This window comes from Podarcis cretensis, assembly GCF_951804945.1.
Source record: "Podarcis cretensis genome assembly, chromosome: 4".
Classification (NCBI taxonomy): Eukaryota; Metazoa; Chordata; class Lepidosauria; order Squamata; family Lacertidae; genus Podarcis; species Podarcis cretensis.
The window spans coordinates 28,004,987-28,030,428 of NC_137173.1; the positions used below are offsets into that span (position 1 = coordinate 28,004,987).

The window sequence follows — 25,442 nt, forward strand, 5'->3', positions numbered from 1 at the left end:
ATGGGGAAAAAATTTCCCAGGACTTTTTTAGTTTTTCCGCATAAAAATTTTCCTTTTGCAAGCTCAAGAGCAACAATAAATGGATGCCAACCACAAATGCCACGTAACGCAAGCTTGGAACCATCAAACATTTGAAGTTTCATTTACTAAAGATAGGAGCGACAAGTTTCCCAATGAGGCTAATTTGCATAGGGATCTTTTTTTTTTCTGGGAAACTCACATCACTTGAGATGCGTGCCTGTTTACAAGTGAGAAAGTGGGTGACCATTAAAGGAAACAGAATTACATCATTCAAACAAAACCAGACAACACTAAAATCAGTTGCCAGGTACATATATCCAGACAGATTCAACATGATATCAAGACTTGTTTTGGTAGCATACATATAATTAAGAAGTACTTGTTTTTAACCTGTGGGGGGAAAGCTGCCGGCAGGGTGGGGGATATTTAGAGCAGATCGATGCTGGGTGGGTTAAAGCCCCACCACCCGCCACTTCTCCAGCAGAAATGCTCCCTTCCAAAGGCACCCCAAAGTGTGGACCAGCTGAAGCCAAGAGACCCATCTCCCAGAAGGAAGGTGTTGCCCACACACCTGCAAGGCACAGCCTCTTGCGACAGCTTCGTCGGCGTTCAGGGTGGTGCTCACGTCCATGCCAAAGAACTTCCCGATCTTCTCTTTGACAGCTGGCATGCGTGTGGCCCCGCCGACAATTTCCACAGCATGCACATCCTCCACTTTGAGCTGAGTCTGGTCCATCAAGGAACGAAGGGGAAGCTCTATTTTTTGCAAGAGGTCAGCACACATTTCTTCAAACTGGGATCTAGGCAGAAAAAAACACAAAGAGAAACCGAGGGCTGAGGCTTCCTTGGAGTTCAGCCAAGGCGGTCTATGGCAATTGCTCAACCCTGATCGCCTTAGTCGGTTCAAAAGCAAGAGAATGCCGACTTCCGCACCCGTGAACTAGGGACAAAATGGAAAGGAAGGGGCTCCCCCAAAGCAGGTGTTTGATGGCAAACGCACGTTCACATATTGTGGCTGGAGACAGAGTCTTCAGAGCTTTCACTTGAAAGGGGAGAAAGACAGGGGTGCTACTGTTAAGATTAGACTTAATGGCAGTTACTTCCACTTAACAGGAGGAAGGGTGGGGCAAGGAGGCTGGAGTTGTGCAGTGAAGTTGATCCGGAGCTCCTGTGGGCGCGCTAGCACCCCCACAAACTTCTCTCCTCCTCGGTAAGCAAAACCATTGCCAGGAAGCTAGCACTGCAGCTCCACCTCACTGGGCACGACACTCCTGTGCCCGGCCAAGACAAGGATAAGGACAGTTCACTGGTGCCTCCATTAGCAGCTCCTGGGTATGCCTAGAAAGGGCTACTTCACACATTTTACAAAGGATGGCCTTCAGCTACCGCATCCTGCAAGTGCGAAGACTTCCGCTTGCACCATTTCCTCTCCTCTTCCTGCCACTGTGTGCACCCTGCACCTTCCCCAAATCTGCTCCAGAGGGTTGGGAAAACCCCTAGGACAGATTTAGGGGGTGTGCAGGGGGAGCAGAGGGGAAGAACGCCCCACAGGGCAAGCAGAAATCCTTGTGGTGACAGAACGGTAACGTAGAGCTATATCTGACGTGCTTCTTATAAAGTATAAACCTTCTCTTGTTTGTCTTTTTGTTCAAAGGTTTCCATGCAATCTATTCTTTCCAGTACAATTTAACCGCATCAGAAGGATCTCTCACCTATTCATCTTTCCAGACACGTCTATATCATTCATAAAGCATTCAATATTAAGTGGGATATCTGTGCTGTTTGAGCTCATTAGTTTTTTCAGCTTCTCACACTCCTGGTATAAACGAAGAAGGGCCCGTACTTTAGATTTGGGGTCCAGTTTGTACTTGGCTTTTATTTCAGCACAGAAGTGATCCACTAGTTTTTCATCAAAGCTTTTTCCACCCAGAAAAGGATCAAAAGCTGTGCCAAGCACCTGGTTGGAAGAAAAAAAAGGCAATGTTAGCTGCCCTACATAGCACCGTCATTCAAACCTGGAATGAAATGACTATTGATACGAAGGCTAAGCAAACGGCACTACCAACCAGTGTTGTTTAATCATAACATTGACATCCATGTACAAACATACACAGAGCTCCCAGTGCATGCTAAATCAACACAGGCAGTACCAGTTTAGGGCCAGCTTGGGAGAACATACTCAAATCAAGCAGGCATAATTTATGGGTAAGGTTCCGTCATTCCGTCTATTTCCGAAGTTCCGTTGTGAGCGCAGTTGCTCATGTGGCCGAAACGATACCACAATACAGATACACAAAAGACCCACAAAATTTATAGAAGCACAACTAAAGCAAAGAGGTGGAAGGAACCCCAGGACTGTTCAATGGGAGTGGAGTGTGCTCATTGGCCACATCATGCTGAACACTGGGGACAGGTAACTCGGCGGAAGGATGAATGGAAAGGACAGGAGTGGATCACCAGATGGGGTGGAGCTGTAGCAATAAATAGCCCATCAGTGATGTCACTGCCATTCCCTGGGAGAGAGGGAGGTTGGAGTTGTGCAGGTACACCAACAGAGCCCATCTGGCACTCCCGTCAACACGCCCACTGTTAGCGACTTGTGCAAGCCAGTTGGTAGTTCACCACACCGCAACCCGTGTGATGTATCGTCCCAGTATGCAGAGCCTCAGTAGAGTCTTCAGGGTTTTCCTGCTCCCAGAGTCCCTAGTTGAGGGGGAAACTCCTCTCCCACACAGTGCAAAGCAACAAACTGATCACTGTCTTCGGGAGCAAGACAAAGCTAAAGACAGCTATCTACTATATACAGTTCTTCTGGTTTCTGAATTAAATACAGTGGTACCTCGGGTTAAGTACTTAATTCGTTCCAGAGGCCCGCTCTTAACCTGAAACTGTTCTTAACCTGAAACACCACTTTAGCTAATGGGCCTCCTGCCGCCGCCACGCAATTTCTGTTCAAACCCTGAAGCAAAGTTCTTAACCTGAAGCACTATTTCTGGGTTAGCAGAGTCTGTAACCCGAAGCGTATGTAACCCGAGGTACCACTGTATACATATGTACAGAGAGATCTGCTAACACAATTGCCATGCTAGCCAACGCTGCTGTGCAAAACCCGCAGCCTTTTCCTGACTCTCACAGATTCAGAGTCAGACCAGGACAGCACCAGGAGATGTAATTGGACCCAATGAAAGCAATGCCCCAGAGACTATTATACCTGTCTCTACATCCCTGAGCCAGTGGGAGGGTGAATGACTCAGCAGTCACACACCCGACCTCTGTTGCTATGGTAACCCAGTGCACCTGGTCTCTTATCTCAGAACATCCAGATATGGGGGGGGTGTGCTCCTCAAGACACAAGACTAAGCATTGTGTTATTTATCCCATTGTTCACATTACGATACAAAGGCAGCCCTGACCTCACTTGTCACCTCCCTCTCCCCTTCGTGGGAAGTAGCAGCAGCACTGCAGCCAGGACGCTCCTGCTGCGGCTTAGCCCTGCCTGATGCACCACTCCTAGCTGAACCACTCAGACCTCTGGCCCCAGTTGACCACATGCTGCTTGCTTTCTGTCCTGTTTGCAACACTCTGCATAGAGCTTTTCTCCTCGCCTTCCCAGTTTTCGCCGTTCTGGATCCACATTCCCGGAAATGAGTTTGCCAACAGGTCTGCTCATATTGGCCCCTCAGGCTCCGCCTACCTTCACTTTACCCTTGTTAAAAGCACAGGCGGAGACTTGAAATGCCGAGTAGCCCATATCTATGAACACCACCAATCGTGGTTTCTCTTCCGGAGCTGGAAGGTCCTGCTTGTAAATCCCGTAGTTCAGGGCCACTGGGAAAAGACAAACCATTGATGTTAAGTCAAAGCTGCTTACGACAGCTAGAAAGTCAATGGCACTTCCAGCTGGGGAGGTGACGCTGCATTCAACCCTGGCATACACTTGAGACAGCCAAGTTTGCTTACTCAGAAATGTAGCAGAAAAGATGGAGAATAGTTGCACCCTGCCTTTTCCCTTCACCATCCCCAACCATGCGGCCTTGATAAATTGGTTAACAAGCTGACACCTAATGCCCTTATGAACTCCAGAAGCAGTTTTCTGAGCTTACACATCTGCTGGGAAAATTTACATGCCCGGACAGCACATTTTCACAATATGCTTTCGCATCGACGGTAGGCGTGGCTATAATCGTGAGAAGAGACACTTTGTTCTACGTAAACAGGAAGTAAATTTCATTGGCCCACCTGCTGTCATATCATTCATGAGCCTGAGACAATTCAAGCCCACAACCTGAGCAGCATCCAGCAGAGACCTCCTTTCAGGATCAGTGAAGAAAGTTGGAACCTAGGGGAAGCGATCACATAGAGGTATGGAGGGTTACCAAAAGTCCTGCTAATTTGTTTTTAAAATACAATCTCTCTGGGCTTCTTTTGCAGTAATTTAAAGGCACATTGTTTCAGCCCTGGCTACTAAGTTGGCTTCTCATTCGCCGCCCCAGTGCAACCCTGACGGCTGATTTCAGCAAGGACATTGCATTGAGTAACATGTTGAGAAGACTGATTGATTTTACTAAGGTGTGACTTTTCCTCAACTAGCTGTGCCCATAGTGGATTACAGCACACATTCAAAGCATCAAAATAGAGAACATTGGAAACACAAATATACAAGATACAAAACACGTCAGTAAATTCAAAATAATGAAAGTCAACAATTTAGCAAACACAGAATAAATTCAATATTACCAAACAAAAAAACACTTCACCCCAACCTATGCTTAAGTACATAAATACCAAGCAAATAAAAGTTAGCACACAATAGGATGGGATATAAATGTTTTAAAATGCATATTCTCACACTTCTGCAGTTATTTTAAAATGAATGGCACACTGTAGCAACATGCAATATAATACATTTACATAACACGTTTGCATAAATTCATGGAAAGCTGGCAAAAATCAGCTCCCTTTAAGTCTTCAACATAAGCAACCCAATTTTAAAACACACGTTGGTGATTTATGATGTAGAATTCATTTTTTTTTTTTTGCCAACTATCCATGCGAATGTATAATTAATTAAAAGCCTTATATTAGGAATTCATAATCATTGTGTATATGTTTACTGTATGATTTTTTTATGTCTTGGTTGTATCCAATGCTCCACAGGCAGAACTCACCTTGTACAACGGAATTTTCCCCTCCTCTTCTCCTACAGGCCTGTCCCGAAACTGCTTCAGAAAGTCCCCCTGCCCCAATATAGCTGATTTTGAGGGTGCGGGGGGGGGCAGGGAAGAGTAGAGGAGGGGAAGTTTCATTCCACAAGTGGAACTCTCTTACACTGGCAGAAAAGGAACGCTGGATACTGCCCACAGTATTTCACACCACTTTGCACTAATACATGATATATGTGCTATTAGTACTTGTCATTATCTCTTGCCTATTTCAATTACACTCATATATTACTCTTATAGATCTATAAGTAACCAAATGCAATGTTTTCTTTTCACATCTTAACAATGTCTCCACATTTACGTGGGTGTCCCAGAGAGGTTTCTGTTTCATTCTCCACCTGCTTAGCTTCACCGATGCTGCAGCATCAGATACCCCCACATCACTCGCTGGGTCCAGTTATATTCAATATTCAAAGTTGCTTAGACACCTGCACAACAAAATATTGAAAAGCTTCTACAGGGTCAGCACAAGAGGAGACAAATACAAACCCAAGGTTAAATGGAGCTAACTTACTGAAATAACGCAATCGGAGACAGGCTTTTTGAGGTTATTCTCTGCCGTCTCCTTCAGTTTCGTCAGCAGCATAGCTGTTATCTGCTCCACACTAAATAAATGCTCCTCGTCCATGTACATAACCTGAAGAAACAAAACAAGAGTAAAGCAACTATTGCAGCAATTCCAACCAGGCCCAAGCCAGGTCAGTCCCCTATTATTCTTAGATTCTAATCACCAAACATTCGTTCTACAAAACAATTATTCCAAAAACATTTCCTATTGCACATCTGAAAGTCAAAGCTATCTGTAAATGAGCAACACGCACACACAGAGAGACACCCCAAGAATGTGAGAAAACTGACAGAAGGCCAAGATCTGAGGAAAAGGCTGAAGTATGAGGGGCGGGGAAAAAGCCACAACAACCACATTCAGGTGTAAAGATAAACTATGGTTAATCATGACATGAGTAGCAGGGAGCTTTGGCCATGAGAAGCTTTTGCTTTCAATTAAGCACAGCTTAAGGGACGCGGGTGGCGCTGTGGGTTAAACCACAGAGCCTAGGACTTGCAGATCAGAAGGTCGGTGGTTCCAATCCCCGCGACAGGGTGAGCTCCCGTTGCTCAGTCCCTGCTCCTGCCAACCTAGCAGTTCAAAAGCACATCAAAGTGCAAGTAGATAAATAGGTACCGCTCTGGTGGGAAGGTAAACGGCATTTCCGTGCGCTGCTCTGGTTCACGAGAAGCGGCTTGGTCATGCTGGCCACATGACCCAGAAGCTGTACACCGGCTCCCTCAGCCAATAAAGCGATATGAGCGCCACAACCCCAGAGTTGGCCACGACTGGACCTAATGGTCAGGGGTCCCTTTACCTTTAAGCACAGCTTAATATTTCATCCAAACCCTAACAGTCGTAAACCTTAACAATGTTTTGCTGAAATAAGCCAGCTTCATAATTATGATCTGAGGTTGGTTTGTTCCAAACAAAACACACATTAAAGCTTAACCACCGTTTATCCGATTCAGATAACACATTACAGCTGACTGGTGGTGCCTACAAACCCCTTTACCTCCCTCATGACACCAAGTGTAAGATGGGCAGACATGGCTGGGCCTAGAAGACCTAATGAGGTGAGCAGGCCAGAGATTCTCTACCCCTGACTCGACATTACCATCAAATGAAAGGTCATGGTTTATCTTGCTCCAGACAAAACATGAGCTGCAGTCAAGGTTGGCATAGTGTGAGGTACTCCCATTTATCTTACGAAAGGAGATTGACAAAAAAAAAAGAAGTAAAATCATAGAAGCGATGAATTCGTCTTACCTTTATTCCAACATTTCCATTTTTCATTGGAACAACAGAGTAGCTCAAGTGCTCTTTCTCCTTCTGGATAAAAGGATCGTTACATGTACGACCGTGGAATCTCTTGAAGTTAAACACCGTGTTCTTTGCATGGGTAATTAACTGCAAATTGGGGGGGGGGGGGAGAGAGAAAACCCTGATGACTGGCCATCTTGTCAAAGAAGATGCCAGAAGCAAACTGAGATCTATTGTCAGCAAAGGCACATTTCAAGTATAGGCATGTTTCAAGTTCTGTTTATTGCTTCAAGTTTCATTTATCATTACTAGTTAAAGCTGGGGTGGGCAACCTTTTCTTACTGGCTCCTTCTTGTGGGCCAACTTTTACAGGTGGGAGGGACACAATAATTTATTTAACTCATTAGTATTATTTTTTAGAGTAGCTCAAAGCATCTTGCAACATTAAAAATATAGCATTAAAACTAGCATAAAACTAAAGCAGAGTAAAATCTGTAATTCATTCATATTTTTAAAGGGCAGGACTAAAACATACCACCCACTGAAGGAAGAAGCCAGAGATAATGAAAAGTCAATAGCCTGGTAGAAACACTTTTTCCTGGTGCCTAAAGGTAAGTTACAAAAGTGCAAGGTAGGCCTCCCTGAAGAGGATCTGTTCTTGTGTCAACACTCTCTGCTCCTCCCTTGGAGGGGGCACATGGATGGTGAGCACAGGATCCAGGTTGGTCCATGTGGGGAGAGACTGTCCTTGGGGTATTGGGGGTTTAAGCCACATAAGGGTCTATGGGTCAAAACCAGCACTTTGAACTGAGCACAGAAACAAAATTGGTGACAGAATTGATTTTATATGCTCAGACCATCTTAACGTCAGTCATCTGGCTCTCGAATTCTGCACCAGTTGCAGTTTCTGAATCAACTTCAAAGGAAGCCCCGTGTATATGGCATTAAAATAATCTAACCTAGAGGCTACCAGAGAAAGGATAACTGAAATGAGGCTGTTTCTGTTCAGAGAGGGGTGCAGCTGGGCACTCTGCACCACCAAGGCCACTTGAGCCTCAAGCGACAGTCCAGCTATGCGCCTGCTTCTTTGGAGGGAGTGTAGCTCCATCAAGAACAGGGGATCATACTCTAACAGTGCCTCAGTCTTGTTGGGATTGAGCTTCAGTTTATTGGATCCCATCTGGTCCGCAACCCAAGGAAAAACATATCCATTGTCACACTTGGACAATGCACTCCAAAACTCTGGATGAGCTCCCTCAGCAGTTTCATGTAGACGTTGAAGAGCATGAGGTCACGCTAAAATGTCCAGCCAGTGGGCTCATCTTGGCATGCCAGAGGGTCCAATTTGACCTGAGGGGATATTTCCCCCAACCAACCCTACCTGTCAATCAACTGACCCAACATCATGTTTGATCCTGGCAGTGGGGCTCAGCCTTGCTGCGTTTTGATCCACCAGTGTGCTTCCTTGTGAGGAACATTCTGGTGAAGCAGACCCCCGAGCAGTGGTGTAGCTAGCTGCTCAGGTGCCCAGTGCAGCGCGCGTGTCCTGCAGCCAGGGGCAGGGCACGCTGCGTGGTGCCTCTCCGCCGCCTCCCCCTCAGCTGTAGAGCAGCTGAGGGAGAGGCGGTGGGCAGACGCAAGCCCCACGCTGCCATTTCAGGCAGTGCGGAGCCTGCAAGCGCCCAAGCCACCACATCACTCCCAGGTAAGTGCCGGCCCCTGCGGTGTGGCACCCAGTGCCAGCCGCATTTCATTACGTTTGTTGACTGAACTAAAAAGTTTTGTGAGTCTATTTTTAAATTATTTTAAAAAACTCATATTTTTGTCATTTTGTCACACACCCCCTCAGTGATGATGATGATGATGATGATGATGAAGTAGAGGAGAAGGAGTTTGGACTTGATACCCCGCCTTTCACTCCCTTTAAGGAGTCTCAAAGCGGCTAACATTCTCCTTTCCCTTCCTCCCCCACAACAAACACTCTGTGAGGTGAGTGAGGCTGAGAGACTTCAGAGAAGTGTGACTGGCCCAAGGTCACCCAGCAGCTGCATGTGGAGGAGCGGAGACGCGAACCCGGTTCACCAGATTACGAGTCCACTATACCCATGATGACACCCGGGGCAGACCGCACCCCCCTTCTGCTGCCACTGCCCCCGACCCCAATCCCTGCAGGTCATGATGTTTGATGATTGATAGGTGAGTGGCCTCCATCTACAATTCAGATTTAGCTTTGATAGATAGATGAATAATATATGTAGCACCATCTGTTTACCTGGTACTTTAAAAAGCAGCAGCCAAAGGGGGACAGGCCATTGGCCCATCTGATGAGTTTCTGGGTCACTGGAAAGCCCAAGCAGTGTAGAAAACAGCTGCTTGAAGGGCTACACTCAGCATTTGCCTCTCTGCCCAGTATAGGAACATGAGAAAAGATCTACTGGATTAGGAAAAAGTCCAGCGTCTAGTCTAGCATCCTGTTTTCACAGTGGCCAACCCGATGCCTTTGGAAATCTCTAAGCAGAGCATGAATTTGGAAATCTCTTAGCAGAGCATGAGTGTAATAGTCCTCTCCCCATCTGACAGGTCTAGCAGCAGTTATTAGTATAATTTCAGCAACCTACATTCTGAGAAGCAGCATGGGCAATTTATTTTTTTTCTATTCCCAGTGTCTTATTTTCAAAACAGCAACTTTACTATTTTCCCAATGTAATTTCCCTTGCTGTTATTCAGAAAATGACTCACTTGGTTCTTAGCAGACACTCCAATTGCCCTGTTCTTGGACCCAAACGACACCACCGATCTGAAAAGAAAGTAATCCACCAGTGATTATAATATACACAGTAAATTGCCATTGGTTGAGAGGCTGGTGGGCTTCTCTGATATCATTCGATGAATCTAAAAGCATGCACTTGTGAACATTTCCTTCTGCACCTTACATTTAAAGTGCTCTCTGGCAGTCATTGCTTCCCCCAAAGAAACATGGGTACTGTAGTTTGTTGAGGGTGCTGGGAATTGTAGCTCTGTGAAGCATCTCCCAGTGACTCTGTTGGGAGCTGCCCAGAGTGGCTGGGGAAACTCAGCCAGATGGATAGGGTCCAAATAATAAATTATTATTATATTATTATAACCGCTAAAGTGGTATATGAGTGCTTTAAATGGATGGTGTGGATGTGGCCAGGAAACAGCATTTTTTAAAGCAGTGCATTACAACAGCATAAGTTCATGCCTACCTAATAGTGACTGCCTGTGTCAGCACAGTGAAGATACTAAAAAAGTAATTTCTGCCCAAAACTATAGAAATACTTCATTTCTACAAAGATTTACATATTTGCTGCTGCAGGTAAATGTGTTGAAATGACCTAAGTCCCAATAGAACTGCACCATATGGCACAGTTAAGATCTGACAGTGCTGATAATTTAAAATATGCAAGGGCTGGAATTTTCCACATTTGATGTTGAATCACAGGTCAATTGGTCAGGGGGTCAAGATTGCTTGAAGGAAATCCCTGAGCTGCCCCCCAGCTTGTTATGAAAGGAAGAGCTGTACAAAACCGGTAATTTAGTCAGAGTGGAAACAAAACTCAGGGCAGTGGAGCTCTCTGCAAGGCAAAGGACGGTAACAGGTATTATGAAAACAGCAATTCATTCCCTCCATAATGGGCAGTGAAACTTTATTCTGTCCTGGTGCCGTTGTGCTCTGAGCTTCCATGCCCATGGGTCATCTACTTGAACCGCCTGAAATGCAGGAATATGCACCCATACGGGTTTCAAACCCATGGCCTTGGCATTATCAACACCATGCTCTAACCCAGGGGTTGGCAAAGTTTTTGTGGTTTGGGCCAGTTCATGGTCCTGCAGACGCCATGGTGGGCCAGAGTGTGTGTGTGCGCGCGCAAGCACTATTTCCGGCGTGGAAGAGGCATGCGCAGCTTCCCATTGACTGCAGGAGCTTCCTGCAGCCAATGGGAAGCCAGCCAGCATCGCGGAATATGGACTCTGCTCTGCGCCAGTTTAGGACACAGCAGCTGACTGATTGGGCAGCAGGGGTCCATGGGCCAGTTAAACAACCCCCATGGGCCGCTTTTGGCCCATAGGCCTTAGGTTGCCAACCCCTGCTCTAACCAACTGAGCTAAGCAGCAAAACAAGGTTGGGGAAAGAAACCATGTGATGATATCAGGATTGTTTTTTTTTTTTTTAAAAAAAAAGATATATTGTAAAGTTATTTTGGTAAAATTACAAAGCAGGGTTCACCATCCTTTTTGAACCAACAAGCACATTCTGAATTTTTAGAAAGTGGGGCGGGCACCTCTCACGAAATGGCTGTTATGGGGGATGGCAGAACACTAAATTAGTCACTGCTGCTTCCTCAACCCAGGGAAAACCAGCCATAGGAAGTCAGCTATGTCCTGCTGGTCCTTAGTGTAGAAATCATACAATATTGAATTCTACTCCCCACTCCACCCGGACACACAATGATGCTATTGCTGTAAAATAACAAGAGGAAGGATTTTATAGTACCAAGAAAAATAAACAAGGTGACCACATCACACACTTTGCATATGCAGCTCTCAATTTCCCCTACAGACCACTCATACCGCACATTCATACAAACCTCCCCTTCTCTCTCTTACACACCTACCTCTCCCCCTCTCAGAGGCAGCAAATACATACGGTACTTCTTCCTCTCTCACACACATATGTGGGCATCCACAGGAATTTTTAAAGGAGGGAGGGAGGCAAAACAAAACCCTGAAACGGCAAAGCAGGCTACTTTTGCACAAAACTGAGAAGAATGGTGTCTGTACATTTTTGCCTCACACCTTGGGTTCTAAAAGTGCTGGAAACTTGCTACTGCTTTTTTAAAATGAAAGTTGGGAATCTGGGGGTTGTAGTTGACCCTTTGAGGGGGTCTGGTCTAAAGGAAATAATTACACTTACAACGTCTTTAAAAATTACCCGTCAAACATAGTTGTACAATTCATACACAAGTGATCCTAGTCTGATAAACCAAGATCTATCGGATTGGGAATGACCTTTCCTTCCTCACCCCTTCTTCCCTTGAACACTTGACTTAGATGAAGGTTTCTTACACGACTGCTTTCCACATCATCCAAATTGGGGGAATTATGCATTAAGAGCTCCCTCTGTACTGGGATACTGACAAGACAAGAACACTTCCGATTAGTCCAATAAACGATAGTTTTAGAGATTAGGATCACTATGCTTGAACTGGGCAACTGGGTGATTTTCTATGAAAATAAATAACAGGGAAATACCTTTTTGAGGCAAGGTATTAAAAATACGGCACAATACATCAGATACTCCATTGCTCTGATAAACACAAGACAGGGGGTCTGGGGCTTGTGCCAAGTCAACAAAGGCACTGGAATTGGGCCTCTGTCTCAAAGATATGTCACCATATAGCAGGCACAGGCAAACTCTGGCCCTACAATTCCCATGATCCCTAGCTAACAGGACCAGGGGTCAGGGATGATGGGAATTGTAGTCCCAAACATCTGGAGGGCCGGAGTTTGCCTATGCCTGCTGTATAGCTTGTATAAACAAGTGCAAAGTGATGCATGTTGGGGCCAATTTTAATTTTTTTTTACATACAGTATGCTTGTGTGGTCTGAACGGACAGTGAATGACCAGGAATGAGACTTTTGGATCATACCACATAGCTCAATGAAGATATTGACACAGTGTGTGGCATCTGTGAAAACTGTATATTTCTGTTAGCCTCGCTGCGAAAAGGCTATTATAGAGGTGGAAAGGTTTCTGAAAAGGGCAACCACAATGATCAAAGGGATGAAGCAACTTACCTATGCGGAAAGTTTGCAGCATTTGGGCCTTTAGATAACAGGCAAACAAAAGACCAAATGATAGGAGTGTATAAAATCATTCATAGCATTGAGAAAGTGGATAGAGCAAAGTTTTTCTCCCTGTCTCATAAATTACTATAATTATTATTTATTAAAATTCTATACCACGCTCCGTTCAAGGATTACAAGGTGATTTACAATATAAAAACACAAGCCGGAAGCCACTGAAGAAAAGGCCGTTCTTGTGTTGCCACCCTCTGGACCTCCCCAAGAGGCACACAAAGAAGGGCCTTGAATGATGAATGCAGGGTCCAGGTTGGTTCACATGGGAAGAGGCGGTCCTTGAGGTATTGTGGTCCTGAGCACTAGAACCTGTGGGCATCCAATGAAGCTGGATGTTGGATGATTCAGGACAGACAAAATAAAGTACTTCTTCACATGATGTATGGTTAAACTATGGAATTTGCTCTCAGAAGCAAACGGAGGGGAAGAAGAGGAGTTGGGGGAAATGCCAAGTTCTACACAAATTGTGAAATATACTCTGCTGGATCAGGCCAAAGTTCAATCTAGATCAGTGTTTCCCAACCTTTGGTCTCCAGCTCTTTTTGGACTACAATTCCCATCATCCCTGACCTTTGGTCTTGCTAGCTAGGGATGATGGGTGTTGTAGTCCAAAAACAGCTGGAGACCAAAGGTTGGGAAGCACTGATCTAGATCACTTTTCTGTTCTCTGTTCACAGTGATCAGCCAAGTGCTTGTTAGGAAGTCCACATGCAAGATCTGAGTGCAACAGTGCTCTCTTCACCTGATATTCAGAGACATATTGCTTCCAACAGAGAACGCAGGACATACAGTGGTACCTCGGGTTACATACGCTTCAGGTTACAACTCCGCTAACACAGAAATAGTACCTCAGGTTAAGAACTTTGCTTCAGGATGAGAACAGAAATCGTGCTCTGGTGGTGCGGCGGCAGCGGGAGGCCCCATTAGCTAAAGTGGTGCTTCAGGTTAAGAACAGTTTCAGGTTAAGAACGGACCTCCGGAAAGGATTAAGTACTTAACCCGAGGTACCACTGTATTCCACTCAGATGCAATACATTCTAGGGATTGCAATCTAAATAAAAATGTTGCTTATTTACAAATAGCTTTTATGAACAATTTCATACCCCGTATAATGGAATCCTGAACATCTGGGGAAAGGGTGTGGTACAAAAAATGGCTTTAAAGTAGAGCTTTCCAAACTTTTCATGTTGGTGACACACTTTTTAGACATGCATCGTTTTGCAACACAGTAATTCCATTTTACTAGCAAACAGGAGATTAAATAAAATCATTTTGATGAATGCAAAACAACAGTGTTTTTATGGCATTAAAAGATTAATAAGCTTTCACTTAGGCAGCTTTGGGTGTGGGAATGGGCGCTTGTCCATGGTCTCCCATCCCTATGGCATCTCAACTTTCTAGAGTTTACCAGTCTAACCTTCATCTCAAAGGCCCACTCTGGGTTGATGCTCCAGCCTATTGAGATAGGCAGAAAATACAGTTTATTCTCTTGCTTGCATCCTCTGCCTCTATCCGGAGGAGAGAAAACTCCAGAAGCTTCTAGATCCTGGTCTAAGCTTCTTGAATATTAGTCCATCTCCCCATAGCTGCACAGGATTCAGCAAGCTCTTCTTTCCAACTGCATCATCACTCTCCCTCTCCTGCTTCCTTAGTGCCTAAGCATTAAGTAGGTGGAAACTGCTTGGGGATAGGGAGTGAAGGGGACACAGATTGTGAGGAGGCAACTGCAGCATCATCTCTGCCCCTCTCTCTTCAATCAAGAATCCAAGAAAAAGGCAATACTCAACATCTTCTCCCTATATACACGCCCACCACAGGCTAAGGGAAGCGTGAGAGTTCATTTGCTTCTATGATGCACTCTTAAATTTCCATGCATGAGATGTCGGAAGCGGCAAGTGTGAGAGGAATGCAACAAAATTGAGCTTTCCAAGTGGGATATATACACACACGTGTGAAATAAGAACCGTTTGTCACGTTCTGGGCAGCTCACATATCTTGGAAAGAATTAAATATCACTCCTAGCCCCCCCCCCCATTTAATTCAACACAGCTTGATCCGCTTCTAAGAAAGAGCTGCAGCCCTGGGCACAGTTACTTGAGAGCAACCACCGCTAAACTCAACGGGACTCAGTTACAAGGAAACGTGCTTACTTGCAAGTAAATGCCACTGATGTCTCCGTGGTTAGAATTGGGGATGTAAAAAAAAAAAAATGCCAGCGGATGTCTGCCTTCATCGTGCGTGGGGAACCACCAAGCCTACTCCCGAGTAAGCCCTATATACACTCAACGGGGTTTGCGTGAGAGCAAAGGTGCTGAGGATCAATGCAGGCATTGTCGCCTTCAGTTTGACACAGGTGCATCGCACGTCTGCATTTGCAAAACCCGCAATCTTCTCTCCCTTCATGGCAGGGAGGGCGACCCTCTTTCTGCCCCGGACCCTTTGGCAGGGAGATCTCGCCTGCTTGCCTGCCTCTGACAACCCCCCACCCCACCCCACCCTCCGGATCCGTTACTCACGGGGTGCACCGGTCACTGAACTCGTTGGCCACGGTCTCTATACCCCCGGCTCTGGCCACCGCCACGTAGCAGCTCTGCGAGCCCAAGTCAAAGCCCACCACGGCCATGGCGGGGCTCCCTGCGCCGGACGCTGCTGGGGAAGGTGTGGATCCGCTCGGCTCTCCCCCGCTGCAGGTGCAACCCTCGCCCAGCCGCCGCCGCCGCTGCAGCCAAAGCCGCGCCCTGCCTGCCTTCCTGCCTGCCTGCGCGCGAAAATCTCTGCCTCCGGCGAGGAGGCTGAAATGTGACAATGGGCAGAAGTTTCCAGAAACTGCGACAAGCTCCTTCGCCGGCTCCACGTGCGGCTTCCGCTTCCGCCTTTCTCCGGCGAGCTCGAGCCCTCCCAGCCAATGCAGAAGCCGGGAACCCGGTGACGTCCGCCGTTGCCCGGGCGACGGCGGACGCCGCGCGGCCTGCCTCCGCCCGGCTGCTCGCGAACGTTCCAGACTGACGCAGGTAAGAGGCGTGGACCGGGGAAGTTGGCGTGAAGGCATGCGCAGCCGGGCCGTGGGTGGCGCTTTCCTTGCGCCGGGAAATGGGACGGGAAATGGAATGAGCCGGAGTTGTTGTTAAAAGGCGCTCTCGGCTTTTCTTGGCGGGTGTGCTATATAGAGTGGGCTCTTTAAGCGGGAAAGTGATGCGTGTTTGCTAAAAGAGTGACAGTTCTAGTTCTGCGTCATTTGTAACCTACGAGCTTGTTTAATTCATCGGGTTGTCATGATGACTGTTTTTTCACCCTCTGAAACTCCGCTATCGCCACTCCCGAACATAGCTGTCAACTTTCAGATTTGAAAATAAGGGATCAGCAGCCCTACCTGTCCAGGGGACAGTCTACGGGATATCTAAGAATCCGGGATAGCAGCGGGAAGCAGCGCTGGAATAAGGGGATTTCCCGCAAAAAAAGGGAAGGTTGACAGCTATGCTCCTGAAGTACTATAAAATTGTCATTATGCAGAGCAGTGCATAATGACAATTTTACCTGCAAGGTACAGCCCGCTGAATTCAATGGCAATTATTTCCTAGATTCGTGGGATTTTAGAGTTGGTAGGTATCCCTGTACCCTCTCGCCCTCCCACAAACACATTTAAAACATATTGGATGTTAGTCAGCCCAAGGCCTGGCTGATGAGAAACGTTTTCACCTTGCGCCTGAAGATGTATAGTGCCAGGTGAACCTTTCCTGGGAAGAGCATTCCACAAATGGGGAGCCACTGCAGAAAAGGCTCATTCTTGTGTTGCCACCTGCCAGACCTCTCCTGCAGAGGGCACTTGAAGAAGGGCCTCATTTGATGACAGCAAGATCTGGGTCAGTTCATATATGGAGAGGCAGGCCTTGAGTTATCTGGACGTTGTGTAGAAATAAATGAGCTTTCCACCCTAATACATAGTAAATTTCAAAGCTTTACCACAATACAGTCTTAAATACTAGTTACAAAAAAATTAAACATTATACAGAACATAAACATTATACAGAAACAAAGTAGCATTGCTTTCAAGTAGTAGGCAACGCCATTCAGTCTTTTATGCAGTTCAGTAAATTTTCCTTTCTGGTCACAGAGATCCTAAGCTTGTTCATTACGGAGATTAGCTTTGACTGCTGCTACTGGTAGCTGTCACTGACTTCTTAAGTTTCTCTCCTGTGAGAGATCTGCAATTTCCACCAATGAGTCATCATCAGGTAGCTTAACCCTCTGAAATGGAAAAACACCAGCTTTCTACTTTCACCCAGAGTGAAACCTCTGGCTTAATGTAAACATCTCTGCTTTGCAAATGCAAAGCTTTACATAAGCTTTAACCTCGATGCATACAAGTATTACATTTTATGTGTATTTAACATCAGAGTGGCTTACAAAAATCAGTGTAAGATGCTCACAGTCTAAAAAAGATACAGCACTAGAAAAAGGAAGGGGAGGGAAGAGGAAAAAGCAAGCTCAGGTTCTTAATGTTACACATCTTATAACATAGTTACAAAGCTCAGTCTATTCAAGTTACAGGTAGGTAGCCGTGTTGGTCTGCTGTAGTTGAAACAAAAAAACCCAAAAACCTTCCAGTAGCACCTTAGAGACCAACTAAGTTTGTTATTGGTATGAGCTTTCGTGTGCATGCACACTTCTTCAGATACACACTTATCCGAATAAGTATTGCATGCACACGAAAGCTCATACCAATAACAAACTTAGTTGGTCTCTAAGTTGCTACTGGAAGGATTATTATTTTTATTTTGCTCAGTCTATTCAAGTTATGGTGTGTAGAAGAGCAGCAGCTCCTTACCAATGTTACTGCAAATCTGGCTGTCTTGCCCTGCAGGCCCCCTAAAATATGTGGGCCCCGTGGGCCAGTGCCTACTCTGCCTCTTTGGTAATCCACCGATTCCTCCAGACACATTATCCCTACTGATAATACTGACAAGTCATAGGAGCACAGGAGTTAGACTTTCTTGAAACTTTACAAACGTAATATTCTTACTAGCCACCCTAATCTCTGCCAAGCGGTGCAAGTGAGTCCAAGGAGTCTTGGCACTCAACCAGAGTCTGTGTTCCTTTGGGAAAAATGAGGTGCAGCAGTGTCTTTGAAATGAGATTTATCTACACATATTTACACTAGAAGATTTCAATGGGAGACACTTCACAGCATTTGCATCTCAGGAGGAGCCAGTCTTTCAGAGCAGGCCAACGTAGGATTCCCATACATCTCTGTGCCTCTCTCCCAGGTTCCTTCAGGCAGCTTGCCAAAATGATTCTGGCCTTCACAGCAGCTCATGAAGCTCATCTCAACAACCTGGTCAGGTAGATTTGGCTGAAAATTAGCCCCAAGCCACTCAATTGCTAGAGTCTTTCAACCCAAGTCTCCCTGGTACCAAATCCATCACTTTATCTGCTACACCACACTGCTTATTTATACATTGAAACCACATATCCTCATCCAAATTATAAATGGCATGTGAGTGTATCTGACTGTGTGTAAGGAGACTTTACAAAACATAACTTATTCGACTATAAAACTATTATGCTATTTCACACTCAGCTTATTGATTTCAGTAATATACTTTCACAAAATATGTTTTGACTCCAGTCCAACTGGAGTCTCTTACTTAAGTGGTTTTTTAATTAGGTTGACATTTTGTAAACTTGTTCGCTTCTTTTTTTACATGGAAGAGAACATTTTTAGACCACTTCAATTAGCAGGACAACACGTAGTATGTGTTACAATTTCAAATGTGCTTTTTCTGAAAAATACTAGATAAAAACAACAGAACATTATTTCAGAAAAATTTCTTTGCAAAATGCAAACATTAGTGATTGAAAGTTGTAATGACTGAGTGTTGGTGACTATCTGGAAAAAAAACCTTAATGAATGTTTAGAAGGGCTCTATTTTGATATTTATTTTACTATGTTACTATTTCATTATTTTTGTTTGGGGGAAAAACAAAGGTTGTTGGTGTCTAATAACAGCATCAAATCAGGGAAAAACTCTTTTAAACATAATCAGAATACTAGGGGGAGCTCTAACCACATGGAAAACACTGGTGTTCTTCACTTTTATAGGCAGAACAAGCTTGTCCCTATTATGATTTTTAGGAAATCATATTCCATTGCTTGGATGGGCAGTAATCCTTCTTTAGTGCTCAGCTGTAGAATTTGTTTGCAGTCCTGGAGAAAGGAATGATAATGACTTTGAGCATGTGCAGAGTGCCTTTGTTTTCTTGCTAGCCATATCAAGCACACCAACATCTGGGATAGAAAGACTGGATATGGCTATAAGGAAACATGAGTAATGCACCCTTTTATTTTTTGACCCCCGCTAAGCAGTTTATCCAATGGCAGAGAGACAGTAATGCTGACATACAGTAGTATCCATTTTTTTTGTTCTTTTAAGATCACATTCTTCTATTTATTTATTTATTTATTCACTACATTTTTTATTTCACTCATTAACAATACACTCTGGACTGTGTAAAATTAAAAAAATGAAAACAAAACCCATGAAATATACAAATACACCATATTGAAGTAGTTAAAACACGAGAATAAAACAGACAGTACCGATAAATGTCTAAACAGCACTAATATGTATTTTTAAAACTGAAAATCCTGGGGAAATAAAATGACATTCACAGAGCAATAAATAAACTACAAAGTAAGTGCCCTCTTTAGTGAGGATATTCCACAGTAGAAGTGCCACCACTGAAAAGGCTCACCGCAGGGGCCACCTACTGTATCTCATTTGTCAGAGGAGCCTACAGAAGGGCCTTTGGAGAATGCTTACTGCTATATGATGATGATGATGATGATGATGATGATGATCACACACACACATGCTTTCTTTGGAAAGTTTTTAGGTCACATCAATGCCAGAATTGCACTTCACTCAGAATTGCATTGCACTTCACTCTTGTCCTCAGTCTTGGTACGCTACTCTTTTTGCTTTTCTCATATGCATGTGTTTCCTGCTTTTGGAATTGCTATAGACTCAGCTACATTGGCAAAGAAAATGCACTTTATGTGTGTTCTTTTTGCATTCTAACACTGTGACACCAGATTGCGCTGTGGAGTTCTGTTTTTGCTAACCTAGTTTCTCATACAAAGTTTGCAACGCATTTAACTGAAACGCTTCTTCGTGTCTAGATCCAGCCTAGGTCCACACTAATATCCTTGGTAATCTTTCATTTCACTTTTGACCTTTTGTGGTCCTGGAAATAGTATCTGCATTCACTCACTATTCTATTTTCTTAAGTTGAATGCAGTGCAAACAGGGGTGGGGGGGAGCAAATCTTGTATTCACACACTCATTCCCAAACAGATAACTTGATAAAGTTTGTTGGGGTAAACAAAAACAATGGAACAGTGTGAGACTTCTGCCAATGCAGTAACACAAAAGCATGTATCTCCTCAACATGGCTCAAGCTTTTTCATGAAACTACCTAGATATTATGTATAGACAGCCATAATCACGAAGCATGCCGACTAAACTGCACAGCTACATTTATAAGGCAGTGTTTGTATGTAAGTCTATGGTTTCCTGCAATTCTATAAATAAATCTGTAACATCTGAAGATATGCAGAAAATTAATATCTGGAAGAGTCGTTAACTTGTCAAGTAATTCCTGCATGTTTGGAACTCTTCAAAAATATTAGTGAAGCAGTGAACTGCTCTGGTCAAGCTCTGAAAACTATTTCCCCACAAACTCAGAAAACAGCTTGGTGTGTTCTAAAACCAAAACACTGAAAATAGCTTGGTTTATGCCAATTCTACGTCCTGTTCCACCCCAAAGGTCCCTAGGAGTACAACAGGGTCTGATCCTTCAGTAACCTCCTCCCCCTCACCCACCTATCTGCCTGCCCTCTCCCCTTCCTCCAAACTCTCACTCCCATCCACCTCCTTATTTGCTTTGCTGCTTTAATGTCAGCCATGGCAGGGTGGAGAAGTTGCGCAGCAGTGCTGGGAAACTAGATGGTTCAGGGCTTCTGATATCTGGCTTTCAACTGCAGCAGTGTGCCAGACACCTTGCAGGCTGTGGGTGAGGAAAGGGTCTCCATCCCACCACACTGCTGGAGTGGCAATGAATGCAGAAGGAAAGTGGGTGGGACGAAAGACTTGATTTCTCCAGCTCAGTTTTAAATCTCAGCCGGAGAAGAATTTTCTGGACACTTCAGAAGATCATACAAAGAGCCTGCTGGATCAGGCCAGTGGACCATCTAGTCCAGCACCTTGTTCTCACATTGGTCACATAGATGTTTGTGGGAAACCCTGGTTTCCAGCAACTGGTATACAGAAGCATTACTGCCCCAACCATGGCCAGCATTATGAGCCACCAAGATTCAGATTTCCATGCCTGGCAATATGCGTTTCTGTGATATTGCTAGAAAATATTATCAGTGCCCTGTGGCAAACATGAGAACTATTTTTAGTGTATTTAGTTTAGTTTGCTCTTTAGTGTATTTCTTCCAAATAGCAGCTGTACTGAAGTTTTCCAGACCATAACCATGATTATAGCATCCATTTCCAATTGAATACATTTTAAATCACCGAAAACAATGTGCCCCACACCTGCATTGCCTTTTTATTACAACTGCTGTATGCAATGCTTAAACAATTTAAACACCACTGCATTTTCAGTACCCATAATATATGCTCTTGCCCTTGCCTGTAGGATCAATCAGACTGCCGTGCTTGCAGAAGGACCTTCCTATTCAAAAGGTAATATTTTACCTTTATCTCTTGTAGGCAGAGCTGAGTATGGAAGGTGTTTGAAGCATGAGAGCTTGATTGCTGCAGCAAGCAACATAGTGGTATTTCATGTCCAGAGTGTATCTTGGTGAGGGGGAGAAGGGAGTGTAGACTTGCTATATCCATTTCCCGGGGGGCATATGAATATCAAATCAATATTTATTGTTTCTAATCTGAAAGTGCTTACTGTAGTTGTTGTTTTAGGAGGAAGGGCATTTTCAGCTGTTTGTCTCATAATGATATGAATGCATGCTTGCACAAGGTAGCAGATGGCTGCTCAGAAAGTCCAGGGCAGGCTGCTAGAGCAGGATTACAACCATCCTGCATATAACAGAGGGATAAATGGAGTCCAATCATGCACAAGCGCTGAAAAATTCTGATGCATCTTGCCTCTAAGAGTTTGGCATTAGAAAGATGGGACCTGAATAGATTGCCTCTGCAGAAAGCTAAAACAGGGGGGAAAGTGACTTGTAGGGTTACCACTTATTCACTTCCCCAAATAAGGAAATGCACCATCAAAAAAAGAGGACACAGAGTTCCATAAAATGTACCCAGGTGTAAATTTAGAAATTAGTATAATTTAAATAGAAATACCGTACATCTCACCATGGGGGGCGGGATGTGATCAGGTAACTTATGTGCTAGCTCAGTCTGCTGTCAAGGTGCTAACTGTTGGTTGGCAGCTTCAAGGCCCCTACTACTCTCCTTTCATATAGGTCTTTATCTTTGAACCAGACTTGGACTAGACATTCCCCTGTAAAATGGAAGACATAGGTACCCTAGCACCTGGAGGTGGGGACCTAGGATCATGAAGTCCAACCAGGCCAGAGGCTAAGTGGCAGAGATGGGCTGTCAAGTCTAATGTATCATGAGATAACTTTGGTTAGTGCTATAGTTAAAGGTGCTTGGGCCTTATGAATCCCTTTCCCTACCAAAATTATTTTGAAATTTTCTGATGGGCTAAAGCTCTGAAATGTGATCCATGTGTAATATAGGTAAAGGTAAAGGGACCCCTGACCATTAGGTCCAGTCGTGGCCGACTCTGGGGTTGCAGCACTCATCTCACTTTATTGGCCAAGGGAGCCAGCGTACAGCTTCCGGGTCATGTGGCCAGCATGACTAAGCCGCTTCTGGTGAACCAGAGCAGCGCACGGAAACACCGTTTACCTTCCCGCCGGAGCGGTACCTATTTACTGTATCTACTTGCACTTTGACATGCTTTTGAACTGCTAGGTTGGCAGGAGCAGGGACCGAGCAACAGGAGCTCACCCCGTCGCAGGGATTTGAACTGCCGACCTTCTGATCGGCAAGTCCTAGCCTCTGTGGTTTAACCCACAGCGCCACCCACGTCCCATGTGTAATATAGGACTCTTCCATTTTGGAAAAATATGAAAATGGGGCCATCAAATTCATCCCTCAAAATGTCAGACCCCAAAGCCCCTTTTGAGTGTTATATGGCTTTGGGGATGGGGCGGGACTGTGCACATCTGACATCCATATGTTCATTGTAAGTTTTGAAAAGCCCTCTGCACAAGACTTCACAGTGTACTTGGAAGCTCAATAACATTTTTTCAATAACTAGTGTTGTAGTATCACATTATAATACAAAAATAACATTATGTTATATTGCTATACTCCTCCTTTATTATATATATGTGTGTGTGTGTGTTAACGTGTGTGTATGTGTGAAAACAATGATCCCGGTCTGGTGCTGATGCACACAGGGGAAGGCAGGTCTGAAGGTGCAGAACCACAGATTGCTCCAAGTGAACAGCTTGCTTCCTTGAAGATCAAAAGTTCACCCAGCCTTTTTAAACCTTTGTCCCTTGTAGAGATCTTAAAAGCCCAGTGTCCCTGGCCTGAAGACAGGTGTTCCCCCCTATGTTCTGTAGCCACCTGTCTGGTGTGCTTTCTGTGCCAGTGAGTAGTGTGGGGGACATTTGGTTTCTCAAGCCCTGGTGGTATGCAAGGTCCTTCTAACAGCCTCAGGCACACTGGTCTCCTGACCTACAGCAACAAGCTCTGAACTTGATCTGGCTCCTTAGCTGGAGACTTTGCAGCCTCCACCTTTGTGTCGTTATTGCTGCAGGATTTAGGACAGTAATCACTTTAATGATAATTAAAAGATTGATTTAAAAAAATGGAACAAAGGTAAGAGTGAATGTGTGCTGAGATACAAATGGTGTCACCCATGGCAGGTATGTCACTGCTGACTGGTGTGGATGGAATGTAGCAGGATGTTAACATAGGAAAAGTTAGTGTGGAGTAGTGTGGAGTCCTGATAGTGTGGAAAATTCATTGTAACTTACAACAGAACAATAAATAGTTCGTGTTAGGCTGGAAGCAACCTTAGAGTATACAAACAGCTGAATACTGAGTCCCACTCATTCTAACCTGGCAGCCACAGGCAATACATTAAAAGGATTTTTAAAAACTGAAAATGTTGTCTCTTTTTTGGTACCAATTAGATATTTTTTCCTTGGGCTAATAGTAGCAGGTGGCAGTTGTAAATGGAATCATAGCAGGGCAGAAAGGGTCAAAACCTTCGCTCTTATGTGCTGCACTTCCAATGAATATTTTGCCCTGTATGTTGCAGACCCCACAGGTACTATTAATTAAAAAACAAATAAACTGATAGCCTTAGTGATAAGCCTTAGTATAAGTCTAAGGGGCTGCTGAACTTACTAGGCAACCCTGTGGTGGTTGTATCTTTGGCATCGTAGGACTTCGTCCTTAAAAGTATAGCAGAGGAAAGTTTGTGGAATCTAGAAGAAAAAAGAAAACTATTGCTTTTTTGATTCAGGATAGACAAAAGAAATTCAATTAAGTAAATTGGCCTGCTCTGCTTTCGGTATCATTGTATTTTACTGCTCAGTTGTAAATCCAGCTAATTAGGCATACTTCTAATTGATTTCTGCCTGATGTGTGTGCAGGGAGAAGAGTCAAAAGAAAGTGGAAAAAAAATCCTGTGCTGAATCCTTTGAAAGAGTTCAGATAATCCATTCTTATCTTACATCATGTTTCTTCTTTATGTGCTCTTAAATGATTTTGAATTTGTATTGAGCATTATTGCTGATACAAGCACGTTATCGAAGTTTTTAGGATTAAAACGTGAACTGCTTAGAAATCTGTTGTTGCACCTTATTGGTAAAAATTAACAATCCAGTACAGTGGTACCTCAGGTTAAGTACTTAATTCATTCCGGAGGTCCGTTCTTAACCTGAAACTGTTCTTAACCCGAAGCACCACTTTAGCTAATGGGGCCTTCTGCTGCTGCCGCACTGCCGGAGCACGATTTCTGTTCTCATCCTGAAGCAAAGTTCTTAACCCGAGGTACTATTTCTGGGTTAGCGGAGTCTGTAACCTGAAGCGTATGTAACCTGAAGCGTATGTAACCCGAGGTACCACTGTATAGGCAGGAAGTCCCATGTAAACTGGAATCAGCAGGGGACAAATAGAAAACATAAAAACCTGCCTACGTGTTCATCTACAGTATCTCAGCATTCTCTACTGCAGTGGGGGGGGGGCTTTCCAGCACAAGAGCCAAATTCCTTCAGCATAGCCTTCCAGGGGCCACATGCCACTGGCAGGTGAGGGCAGACGCAAAAGTAGGCAGAGCTCATTTTACCTTTGTACGGGGGCTCGTTTTTACACTCGCACACAAGGCTCTCTCTATCTTCCATCCAGGCAAGGAAGACACAATTTCAGACTTTAAGGGCACAC

At 44.6% G+C, this 25,442-nt stretch overlaps 1 protein-coding gene and 1 long non-coding RNA gene across 4 annotated transcripts in view; both read right to left on the reverse strand.

Moving 5' to 3' along the window:
• HSPH1 (heat shock protein family H (Hsp110) member 1) overlaps positions 1–25,442 on the reverse strand; it is a gene marked incomplete at its 5' end in the record, with an annotated part of 42,108 nt that overhangs the window by 11,990 nt on the left and 4,676 nt on the right. For 2 of the 3 annotated variants that reach the window (XM_079973552.1, XM_079973551.1), the window contains 7 exons: positions 593–821; positions 1,734–1,978; positions 3,716–3,849; positions 4,261–4,360; positions 5,758–5,880; positions 7,060–7,200; positions 9,793–9,850. In XM_079973552.1, coding sequence (XP_079829678.1) covers positions 593–821; positions 1,734–1,978; positions 3,716–3,849; positions 4,261–4,360; positions 5,758–5,880; positions 7,060–7,200; positions 9,793–9,850 — 1,030 coding nt within the window. Of the gene's footprint in view, positions 1–592; positions 822–1,733; positions 1,979–3,715; positions 3,850–4,260; positions 4,361–5,757; positions 5,881–7,059; positions 7,201–9,792; positions 9,851–15,452; positions 15,776–25,442 lie in introns of those variants that run through there. The other variant, XM_079973553.1, reaches the window with a different exon arrangement.
• Positions 21,557–24,362, reverse strand: LOC307215202. The gene is made up of 2 exons (XR_013838378.1): positions 23,198–24,362; positions 21,557–22,416 (listed from the first exon to the last, which is right to left on the reverse strand). It is a non-coding gene; the product is annotated as an uncharacterized lncRNA (long non-coding RNA).